Below are 12,542 nucleotides of genomic sequence, written 5' to 3'. Positions count from 1 at the left end.
AGTACACAGAGAGATAAGAATTTTAAATCAGAAGTGGGGGAAATTTGTGTGTATATAGATTTTTACTTAAAAGTACCTAAAATTAATTTCAATAAGCCTAATTTAACCACATAAAACAAATGGCTTTCACATTTATTTTTAATAATTTATCAGACAACTTTGAATGGGAGAGATTAATTCTATTGTACTTTTTCTATTCTTTTATTTTTTATTTCAAATTAATTTCTCAGTGATACTCAATATATCCCTCATGAGAAAGGGTCATTTCATCTTCTTTTACTGAAGCACTGAGAGGCAATGTCTTATTCTCTGGTCCTAATCATGAAAGGTGAAGAACTTCAAGAGATTGATATGATGTCTGGGATTTGAGGAGTGGGTGGTGGGTATGAAACAAGATTGGCATAGAGTTGATAATTGTTAAAAGTAGGTGATGGATACATGGGGGCAAAGAACTTTAAGTTTTTAAACTTCAAGTTTTGAACCCACCAGCCAATGTGGCGGTCTGCTTCCATAAAGATTATAGCCTTGGAAACTCTATGGGGCAGTTCTACTCCATCCCATAGGGTTATCATGAGTCGGAATTGACTCGACCACAGTGGGTTTGGTTTTTTTGTTTTGTTTTACAGATGAGGAAACTGAGGCCAAGAGAAGTTGAAAACCTAGCTATCTAATGGCAGAGTCAGGCTATTGACTCTAAAACCTACTCTTGGAACCATCTTGTCAACTACCTCTCATATTAAATGAGATAAGGTACACAGAGTGCCTCACTCAAGGCCTGGCACCCAGAAGGCATTCCTTCTTTCATTCATATATATCTATTGAGCATTTACTAGTACTAGCATCTACAAAGTACTGTCTGGGCACCAGGGATACAATGGCGAAAAAGAAAAATAAGGTTTCAGTTCTCATGGAACTTAAATAATAGATCATCTCTCCCTCCCAATAAGTCTTGTAAAATGCCATGGATAATAAAGATGCCTCAACAGTAATAAAAAACAGGTTTCCCTCAAATAGTCTGTTAATCTTACAGACGGCTTTTGGGAAACTGAAGAGGAAGATTCAAGACAGGACCAGGAAGCAAAGCAGCCAAAGGAAAGGATGGTAATGAGAGCATCTTCACCCACCATAAGAAACACATGTGACCACAGGGTAAGAGATGAATAGGACCCTGGCAGATACCAAAGTCACCCCAGAAAGAGCTCTGACTAGGCAGTCAGAAGTGCCAGCTCTGTTACCAACTCTCAGTAAACCCTTGGAAAGTCCCTGTCTTTCTCTGGGCCTCAGTTTGTCCTTCTTTAACATGTCTGGGTTGGTTGCTTCTGGACCTACATGGCTCAAAGTGATTCTGAATACATGCCAATAATATATATATTCTATTCTCTACAATTAGGGCTGAACCCAGCGGGAAGAAAAACTCACCAAGCCTTCTACCCTAGAGAAATATTTCATCTCTCTCTAGCCATTTAAAAGTCACTGATATGGTAGAGCTGACTCCTAAATAAGTGAATGTGTTGTTTTCCACTTGTCACATTCACAAATGGCAGGGCCTACCTGGTCACATTCTTCAAATGACCAATTGCATATTAAGGTCTACGAACAAGCTTGTGGAGTTCAGGGTCAGCGCTCTAGGTGTGTGCGAGATGTGCACGCACATACACATGACCTGCCATCAGGAAGGCAACTCACCGGTCAGCGTAGCGCAAGGTATTCAGAGTGTGCTCTGTGGCCACGTGGCTTGGTGAGATGTTGGCAATCATGCAGGTTTTGGCATTACCAATGAAAGAGTCCTTCAGGACCTGTCCGAAACAGAAGGCAGGTCAGTGAATGAAGAGTCAACTTACAGAGGGCTTACTGACTACTTATTGTATGCAGGACACTGGGCCATAGTCCCCTTTCTGTCCACAAAAGGCAATTCAGAAAAGAAGAAATACAAATGACCAAAAAACACCAAAAAAGTACTCACTTTGCCACTAATCAAAGAAATGCAAACAAACCATTAAAAAATGAATATATTTCAACTATAAAATTAAAAAAGACTGATGATACCCTGCCCTGGTGAAAGTACATGGAAATGGGCATTCTCCTACACTATCCATATACCATGTGCCACGAACTGGTACAAGTGTTCTGAGGCATTTGGCAATATGTACCAAAATGTAAAAACATGCATACTATCGGTTTGGCAATCACACTTCCAGGTCTTGACTGTAAGGAAATAATCACTCAACTGACAGGAAAAGAAAAAAAAAAAAAGGGTACACAAAGATATTCATTACAATATTGTTTATAATAATAAAATTGGAAATAATCTCAGAGTCTATAAATAGGGAACAACTAACTAATTATAAATACAACCATTAAAATGATTATGTATATCTTGCATTTAGGTACATGGAAAGATAACTAACTTACCTTTGAGTGAAAAAAAAATGTGTATAATTCTGTAAAACTATATGTGGCTCTCTGTGTGGATATATGGGCAGAGAGATGCCTAGAAGGATGTTCACCAAAATGGAGCAGTGCTTATGACTGGGAGGTGAGATTTTAAGGTATCTTTTACCTTCATCTTTGAACTTCTATATACTGTTTCAATTTTTTTTTAATTAAATTGAAACATATTTTCTGGAAATGAGAAACTTAAAAAAAATAATAGAGCAAGTGTCAGAATCAGGACCAACTACTACAAGAGGTTCCTGGCTGAAATCATGTTTGAGAAGATACAATCTAACCCACAGAATTGTCAGTTCTAATTAGTAAGGAGCTGTGTTTTTATAGGTTCTGCCCCAGCTCCTGTGGAGTCACTAGTTTAGCTGCACAAAGTGGAAACTACTCCGAGATGCTGGGCTGGCTTCATTCTGCAGACTACAAAGATCCTTTTCTAGACATCTCCCCAGCTAGTCTGTCCTCCACTGTGCAAAGACATGGTGCAGAACCCAGTCTGGGACATCTGTAAACTGTCTTTGTAGCTGTTCATACCCAGGGAGGCCCCTCCACATGCCACTCCTCTGCAGCCACTACTGATGCACACTTAATGTCTACTTGTGTTTTCCATTACTAAGGCACATTTTCATGATAGAAAAACACAAGAAAAAAGTTATGATGTATAGTTCTACACCCAGAATAATCACAGTTCACATGTAAATAATTTTTTCCCTCATCGCATGTTTTTTTAAATTATAAAAACAATAGGTGGCTACACCATACATAAAGGTGTGAAGTGCGAAGTTTAAGTTCCACCTTTATCCCCATTACTAATCTCCAGATGTATCCAATGTTAACTGTTTCTTCTGTATCTTTCTGGACTTTTTTTCCTGTGTGGCTACATATATAATAGAAAGAATGTTTTAAAATCACATATGCAATCATATTATTACACTGTTCTACAGCTTACTTTTCACATAACAATAGATTTTGGCCATCTTTCCTATCAGCAGATGTAGATAAATATATCTTGTTCTTTTTAACTGCAGCCATTATTTTTTGTCCTGAAACACTCATCTAAGTCTTATAGGCAAGAAAGTACCAAGTGCAGCTATAACCCTCCTTCAAAAGCTCAGAGATTCCACTAAAGCAACAAGGTTTATATATGTTGGAAATAAACAGGAAGCTGTTGGGTGGTGACCAGAAGAGGGCTGCTGCATGTCCTTTTGCCAGGGAGGCTGCTGCCCGCACAAGACTCTTCATATTGCGGGTATCTCTGCCAGAGTATGTCCCTCTGTCCTACTAGATAATGGACACCTTCCTTCCTTTATTCCCCACTATGCCTAGCATCATGCCTCGCTCACAGTGGATGTTCTGCTGAACAAACAAATAAATGGAATAAGGAACAAATGAATGAACCGCAACATACTCAAAGCTCACATTTAACTTTACCTGAGTTAACTTGCTTTGCCTGAAGGGAGTATGGGTGTGTTCCTGATCCAGTGCTCGAATACATTCCTTCAACTGCAAAGTGGAAGAATAGCAACAAGCACATCAGATATTGCAATGCAAAGAGAGAAAGATCAGATGCTATGTACATAGGAAGATTATTTTTCTTAAATAAACCACACTCAGGCAATTGTCCAAAAGGAAGTCCAAATGTCCTGGTAGTTTCCTGTTCACCAAGAAAAATCAAGCTAGTATGGGAAACACTACCATGTGCTGCCTAGCTTAGCGCCTCCCAACTTAGAGGCTGTAATCCTAGCATTAGCTATGAGTTAATGGCGAGGGAGAGATGAACCAAGGGACCTACCTTTAGGTGCCAGAGTCCAAGCTTCTGTGGTGGGAAGATAGGAGGTTGTTCTGGCTTGCTGACTCCCTTTCTCTCCTTTTCCCTACTACATAGATACTTAAGTGTAGAAAATATCTATACTCACTCTCTTCTCTCCCTGCCCCACCCCCGCCCCCCTCCATATATCCAGATTCAAATGTGGATTCAGATATAAACTGACTGAATGGAGCAGGAGTAATTCTAGAAAGTTGGAGCTGAGAGGGACTTGAGAAATCACGTAGGACTACCCCCTCATTTTAGAAAAGCAGGGACTGTGGCGCAAAGGAAAAAGGATGTCACTTGCTCCTGGGCATAGCCCCTCAATGCAAAGTTCTCACTGGACATCAGTAGAGCCAGTAGAGCCCTGGCTATGTAGACCTGCAGGGGCAACATGCCCTTCAGAAACAGCAGAAAGAGTGAGGTCGGGGAGGCAAGGTGAGGGAGGGGAGGCCTTCCCCTATTTCTCCTCAGGGTGAATCATGCATCTTGGCTAAAAGGCAGTAAACGAAAGGAAGAGATGGAGGAGGATGGAAGGAAGCCCTTGGAAGTGCCAGAGCTGGGAGTTCATCAAGAATAGGTAATTAGCTTTGAGAGTTTGATGTGGCTGTTCTTAGTGGCAGCCATAGAGGCCTGAAGCTGGATTCAAGGTACCTGCCCCCACTCCATCCCTTAGAATATAAAGGTATATTATATTTTAAGTAAATTAAAGGTATATATTAGGTACAAAGCTCTAAGAAGCTGCAGGGCATAAGAAGGTATAAAGGAATTTCCTCCTTTATTACAAATTAATCTAAAATCTCCAAACTTTTGCACTGGGAAGGTCATCTACAAGGGTAACAGGTAACCAGACTCTTGCTCCTGAGTTACACCTGCCCTTGGGGCCTCCCGATGTTGTTCCTTATATACTCAAGTCCAAGTGTGGCCATCAACCCCTATGAGCCCTTCCGTTCCTTTAGCCCTGCTGAATCAGAATGGAATGGTCAAGAGACTTTACTTAACACTAAGAGAGAACCAAGGAAAGTACCAAAGAAACAAGGGGCACCTTTTACACCTCACAATGCACAAGTTTTTTACTCTACTCCAGAAAGCTTGTTTCTAGGCCCCTTTGCATGCCACAGTCCATCTGAGAAAGACATAGTCAAGTCCCAAAGGGTTGGTACAGCCTCATAGGTACTTCTTCCCAGGTTTCATAGTTGATTCCTGGGCCATAGTTTAAAATACCAGAATCACAGATTTCTGGTTAAAGGCTGTGGACCTTTGGCCAATTCACTTAATCTTTCTGAACCTCAGAATCCTAATCTGTAAAGTGGGGATAAGGGAATTTGCCTAACTTACCTAACAGGCTTGTTGTGAAGATGAAACTGACTCAAATATAGTAAATGCTCAAAATGTTGTTTCTGGGGCTCCTTGGAGAAATGGCTGATTCCAGGGCTGTGGCAGGGAAAGTACAAGATTAGCCTGGAATATTTCATAGTGCCAAAAAGTAAGAAGTTGCTCAAAAAATGAGAGCATGCCAAAAGAATACAGGAGCCAACTTGAAGGAACTTCCAGTGGCCAAATCTGGGATAATTTGAGCAACAAAATAATGATAGTAATGGATTATATATAATCCAGCAAATAAAATAAATATCCATTTACTTATATAAATAAATAATGTAATAAATAAATAAAATGGGGAGGACAGCTTTTCCTTGCAACAGAATTCTAATTAATAAATGTAGAAGGAATGATGGTAATAGAAAATCCCAATAGGCAAACACTACAGTAATAATTGTTGCAAGCAAGAATCATCAATGGATGCTAAAATTAGTGAGCAAAAGTGTTATGTAAAATAAGGTATTTGTATATCTCAAAATATCTTCCCACAAGATACTTATAAATTACAAAGGGGAAAACAATAACTTTCACAATGGAGAAGCCTAGCAGACACACCTTAACAAAGTGATCAAGGTTAACTTCACTAGTAATAAGACAGACAGACATCATGTACCACCTAATATGATACACTGAGAAGGGAATATCACTTCTGTGCTATTCTTGCTAAAGATGCATAACCTCAGTCTAATCATGAGAAAACATCAGACAAGCACAAATTCAGGGACAATTTGAAAAATAACTGGCCAGTATTCTTCAAAGGTATCAAGGTCATAAATGACAAAAACTGAGGAGACTACAGAGACATAACAACTAAATGTAATATGGGATCTGGACCCAAAAGAGGACATTAGTGGAACTCCTTGTGAAATTCAAATAAGGCCTGTAGACTAGGTAACAGTATTATACCATGTTGATTTCCTAATTTATATCATTGTACAATGTTATGTTAAATGTTAATATCAGGGGAAGCTAGGTGAAGGCAATACAGGGAATGCTACATACTATTTTTGAAAATCTTTTATAATTCTAAAATTATTCAAAATTAAAAACAATAATAATAATAAAAAAAAAAGATGCTGGTTCCCTCTCCCACCTCTCTCAACCTCCTAATTCATCCCCAGGAGGCCTGGAAAGAATGTGCATAGCTGGGGACTTCAGTTCTGATCAACAGGACATAAATGAAGTGGAGGACCACAAGGCAGCACCAAACATCTGTAAAAATGAACGAGGAAGATCTCTACATATGACGATGGAGTGATCTCCAGTATATTGTTAAGCAAGGTGCAGTGTTTACAGCATGCTACCTTTTTTTCTGAGAAAAGGGGTGAATATAAGTAAATAAATAAATGAATTCAGAAAATTTAGAAAAATGGTTACCTAAGGGGAGGAATAGTTCCCTGGGTGGCACAAACGGTAAGGCGCTCGACTATGAGCTGAAGGTTGGAACCACCCAGAGGCACCTTGGAAGACTGGCCTGGAGATCTGCTTCCAAGAGGTCACAGTCTTGAAAACCCTATGGAGCAGTTCTACTCTGCATACATGGGTCACTGTGAGTCAGAATCAACTTGACAGCAACTAACAACAACAAAGGGAGGGAGGTAACACGGTTGAGGGGACAGGGATGGAAACTAGACTTCCCTGAATGTGTTCTTTTTCACAATTTTTACTTTGGAATCATGTAAATGTTTTAAATAATTATAAAATTAAATCAAATAAAGAAAGCAATTCTTAAAAACAAAATCAAAATTTAAAAATGAACCTAACTGAATATGGAATTGGTAGGCTTTAAATATACAGAGAAGAATTATTTCAAGTGACTTTGCAAGAAAGTATTATGACTACATTCCTAGTGGGATACATCCTAAAGGTAAAAAGAAAACTGCAAAGAAATCATAAACTTAATTGCTAAAGCAGGGTGACAGGTGTATGGCGGATCATTATACTACTTGTTCTACCTTTATATGTCTGAAAATTTATTAAAGTTTTAAAACTTGGAGAGAAGAGGAAAGTTCACCTAAGCTAACCATTCAGCAACTGCAGAAATACTTCTGTTCCTAACTGGCAGGGACCGACCAGAGGAAGAGAAGGCAGGGAGAGAAGAGTTGCTGAGAGTCTGGGCAGCCTCTCTCCCCAAGCCTGGAATTCCACTGCCAGATAAGAGCATGCCTGCTGCTCTGCTGATTCCACTCCACTCTCGCCCCCTCTGGCTCATGTAAAGAAGAGCAAAATCCCTCACGAAAGATTTCTAGATTAAAGCTTTTGAACAACTTACAGCCAGAAGACTCTGGTTTATTTCTGCGCCTTCCATCTTTGTCTGTCTATCTGAGTCTCTGGCATCTGCTGCTCTTTCACTGCCAGCCAAGTCAATAAAAGAGATCCTAGAAAAAAAGACACAGCAGGGATGACTTCTTTGGGTCCCTGGTTTATTTTTACTTCAGTCAGCATTTTGTGACTGGCCCACCCTCAGGAAAGGAAAGACATTACTGTCAGCTTTCCAAAAGTACTGCAAAATTGTGTTCTGTCAGCTGCTGCTGGCACTGTTCACTCACACGTCTGTTAATTTTAATCATTTGTAAGAAAGTATGCCAAAATTAATAAAACACTCTTTCCGTGAGGCTAAATGACCCCAATGCAAATCACTTAGGTGACTACTTAGATAATTAAACAGAAACACTTCTGTGGGCTGCTTTCCAGAAAAAAAAAAAAAAAAAAAAAAAGACTCATTACTCAAAGGTGAAATAGGCTCATCCATCAGTGTGGCAGAGAGTTTGCTAAGATAGCACCAGAGAAGCAATGAATATACCCAATTGTCTTATGGCTTCTTTCAAGAAGGATGGATTAATTTTCCCTCCTTTTTTTTTTTTTTGGTCTATAAGCTCTCCTGAGATGTATTCCAGGCTGTTCCTCTGCTGATACTGTGTTTCAAGTTAGAAGCAATCAATGTCCCTTTTAATAAGTTAGGGTTGACTAACAATAGGTCATTACTTCATGGTTAATCAACTGATGGCACTTTAGTACAATGATTTATTTCAGGGCTAACAACTCTACTCTGTATCCCTGAAATGAACTCTATGGCAGGGTGTCTGGTTGTCGATAACATATATTTCAAAGTCACATTAGGGAAAGGAAGACAATACGATTCCCTGAATATTTTCAGCTTACCTGCCAAACGTCCTCTTGGCTGAATCTTTGATCTGAATTTGGATGATAGCATGGGAGCGGGAAGAATCTGCATTAACTCCAGTGGCCCTGGTGCTGCGCTCCTTGCTGCCCTTTAAGATCACCTGAAAATAAAATCCACAGGGTGACTTCTCCAAGTAAACAAAGTAGTAAACAAAGCCCTCTGGTTCCTAAGAGTTGGCTGAAAACAGTAGAGCCCAGTCATATACTAACTTTGTCAATGCACTGCAGTTTTTTCCCACCACGTGGAAAGTTGCCCAAATACTAAATCATACAGAATAAGTACCCAGTGGCAATGAAAACAATGTGGAATACTAATCTTGGGGGAGAACATTCAATAGCTCAGGAACTAATTTACTTCTTGATCTCATGTTCTCTTTTTAATATCTTTGATGGATTTAGCCTGACTAAAATCCCCAGAGCATAACTCAGCTCCAAAGCAAGGTCCCATAATACTCATCTATCTTATCAACTGAAGCAAAGGATAGAAACGTGCATCACAAAATGACTGATCACATCCACCTGTTGTAGCAGGCTGCAGTCATAAAGGACTCCAGGCCTGATGTGTTGAGACATGAAGTGACGAGTTATTGGGAATGGTATGAGCCCATGATTTCCCTTGAGACTAATCCCCACAAATGGGAATAAAGACTAACTGGGATCCCTCTGGCCACTAAGGAATGGAGGGGATTGAGGCCTCAGGATTGGCGTCCAGCCCCTGAAAACAGCCATGCATAAACATGTTGCCCTGATTTTGAACAGAAAGGAATGTTGAATACTGAGAATCTACACTGAAAAAAAAAATGTCCATTTGCCTGACAGACAAAGTCTTGATTCCAAATCTGGGATTTCTGATGAGTTAATCAGTCCTCTATGAAGGCAGGGAAGTCCCGGAGCCTGCACTGGTAAAACCAGGTAATAGAATATGCCTGAAAGGAGAAATCTCCTGGAGGAAGGATGAACCTGTGTGAAAAATTAAGCTGCCAGTCCTGGAGGCAGGCAACAAGTGGCCATGCCTGAGTGTGCCTGAGGATGATTATGTGGGTGACACTTGAAGATGACACCTGAAGGTGACACTTGAGCAAACACATGGGTGATACCTGAGTATGAGCAGCAACACCTGAGAGAGAGTGTGACATCTGAGTTAGCAAGTACTGCTGTTTCAAGTCAGTAAATGTTTATGAGGGTAACCATGTCAAATATTCATAATTTATATTAACATCCCACCTTTATCTCAGCTGGTTTCCTTCTTTCACAACACCATATGTATTGCACTGAAGGTATCAGTGGCGATAATACCTATTTTCTCTCCAATACCTGTATGTTGACTAACAAGAAACTTGTTTGTGTTTCCTTTTTGAAAATATTTTATTACTATTTTCTTTCTGTGTTTCTTAGGAAACATATTTTACAGTAGGATAGTGCCATAAACTTTTCTAGGGTAGAGGGGTTGACCTGCCACCAGCCTGCCCATTAGCACATTTATGGCCCATAGCCAAGGGAAAGGGACTTTCTCCTAGTCATTGCTCCTTTCCCATTCAATTGGGCTAATCTCTAGGGACCTAGGCATCAAGAGGATCACATTTGCTTGAAACTTTTGTCAAAGGAAGGAATGACTGGGGGAGAAGGGAGCAAGAAGGCCACAGGGAACAGGTGTGTATGTGAGAAGCAATTTCCTTAGGACTCCACATTGGAGGGAGCTCTGGGCAGGTTAAGAATGGTCACAGCCTCAGGGAAGCCCCTTCAACATATTCCACACTTTTGTTCTGTGCCTGTATTTGCAATCACTAGAAAGGAGTTCTTGGCTTTTAGGTGATCCTCTAAAACAGCCACTCTCAGGTGCTACCTCAGGTTTTGAATCCTAGGACTAAGGAATGTGAGAATCACACAAACATGAGGCCCTAGCCCTTAAGCAAAATTTACCTATCTGTCCCAGGATAAAGAAACCATTAGAAAGAAAAAGAGACATACCTATGGTGGGCCACCCTACCATTTCACACACCTATGTCCCAACTGTTAGTTTTGAAAAAACAACAATAAAATTTCCCACGAACCCTGTCATTTGACATTTAAACACAGTCTTTCGAACACTTAACTTTAAGCAAACTACCACAGAAGATACTGTCATAAAAGTATTAATTCATTCAATAATATGCGTCTTTTTTCTTAATTTCTTAAGAAAAATTATCTCTACATCTACACTATAGGTAATGTAAAACCCCGTTGCTGTCAAGTCGATTCTGACTCATAGCAACCCTGTAGGACAGAGTAGAACTACCCCATAGAGTTTCCAAGGAGCACCTGGTGGATTTGAACTGTCGATCTTTTGGTTAGCAGCCGTAGCTCTTAATTGCTACACCATCAGGGTTTACATAGGTAATGTAGCATGGTAAAAAGGGTGTGGGCTTCAGAGGAAGATCAGTCCAGACTGGAATACTGGCTTTGCCAGCCTTAGCTATGCAGTCCTTGGCTGTCACTTAATTTTAGCCTCAGTTTTCTCTAACAATATTTACGTCATCATGATTTTGTGATGATTAAGTGGGATAACGTTTACAGAAGCCCCTAGGCAAAGTGTTTGCTGGGTAAGAAGTACTCAGAAAACACTTGCAATTATTATTAGAATGTAGTGAGAAGAAGGCAGGAAAGAGAGAGAGTAGGATCAGCTGTTGTTGTTAGGTGCTGTTGAGTCGGTTCCGACTCATAGCGACCCTATGTACAACAGAATAAAACACTGCCTCGTCCTGTACCATCCTCACAATCGTTGTTATGTTTGAGCCCACTGCTGCAGCCACTGTGTCAGTTCATCTCACTGAGGATGTTCCTCTTTTTTTGCTGACCCTCCACTTTATCAAGCATAATGTCCTTCTCCAGGGACTATCCCTCCTGATAATACGTCCATAGTATGTAAGATGAAGTCTCACCATCTTTGCTTCTAATGAGCATTCTGGCTGTACTTCTTCCAAGACAGATTTATTTGTTCTACTGGCAGTCCAGGGTATATTAATATTCTTCACCAACACTATAATTCAAAGGCATCAATTCTTCTTTGGTCTTCCTTATTCATTGTCCAGCTTTCACATTCATATGATCCAATTGATAACACCATGGCTTGGGTCAGGCGCACCTTAGTCCTTAAAGTGACATCTTTGCTTTTTAACACTTTAAAGAGGTCTTTTACAGCAGATTTGCCCAATGCACTGCGTTGTTTGATTTCTTGACTGCTGCTTCCATGGGTGTTGATTGTGGATCCAAGTAAAATGAAATCCTTTACAACTTTAATCTTTTCTCCGTTTATCATACTGTTGCTTATTGACCCAGTTGTGAGGATTTTTGTTTTCTTTATGTTGAAGTGTAATTCATAGTGAAGGATCTTTGATCTTCATCAGTAAGTGCTTCAAGTCCTCTTCACTTTCAGCAAGCAAGGTTGTGTCATCTGTATATCGCAGGTTGTTAATGAGTCTTTCTCCCATCCTGATGCTGCATTCTTCTTCATATAGTCCAGCTTCTCGGATTATTTGAATAAGGGGATTGAATAAGTACGGTGAAAGGATACAACCCTGACACACATCTTTCCTGACTTTAAACCACACAATATCCCCTTGTTCTGTTTGAATGACTGCTTCTTAGCCTAAGTACAGGTTCTTCATGAGCACAATTAAGTGTTCTGGAATTCCCGTTCTTCACAATGTTATCCATAATTTGTTATGATTCACACAAATGCCTTTGCATAGTC

General features: G+C 40.0%; 1 protein-coding gene across 1 annotated transcript in view; it reads right to left on the bottom strand.

Annotated features, from left to right (window-relative positions):
* The window catches only part of KIF24 (kinesin family member 24), a 41,264-nt gene that overhangs the window by 5,799 nt on the left and 22,923 nt on the right, over positions 1–12,542 (bottom strand). Inside the window, exons 6-9 of the mRNA XM_004372327.1 lie at positions 8,792–8,913; positions 7,902–8,007; positions 3,874–3,945; positions 1,687–1,796 (exon numbers count right to left, since the gene is read on the bottom strand). Of these exons, the coding sequence (XP_004372384.1) occupies positions 1,687–1,796; positions 3,874–3,945; positions 7,902–8,007; positions 8,792–8,913 (410 nt within the window). The remainder of the gene's footprint in view (positions 1–1,686; positions 1,797–3,873; positions 3,946–7,901; positions 8,008–8,791; positions 8,914–12,542) is intronic.

The sequence above is a fragment of the Trichechus manatus genome, unplaced genomic scaffold (genome assembly GCF_000243295.1).
Source record: "Trichechus manatus latirostris isolate Lorelei unplaced genomic scaffold, TriManLat1.0 scaffold00016, whole genome shotgun sequence".
NCBI lineage: Eukaryota > Metazoa > Chordata > Mammalia > Sirenia > Trichechidae > Trichechus > Trichechus manatus.
The sequence above is the reverse complement of the archived record's forward strand: the minus strand, read 5'-3'. Positions and strand labels throughout refer to the sequence as shown.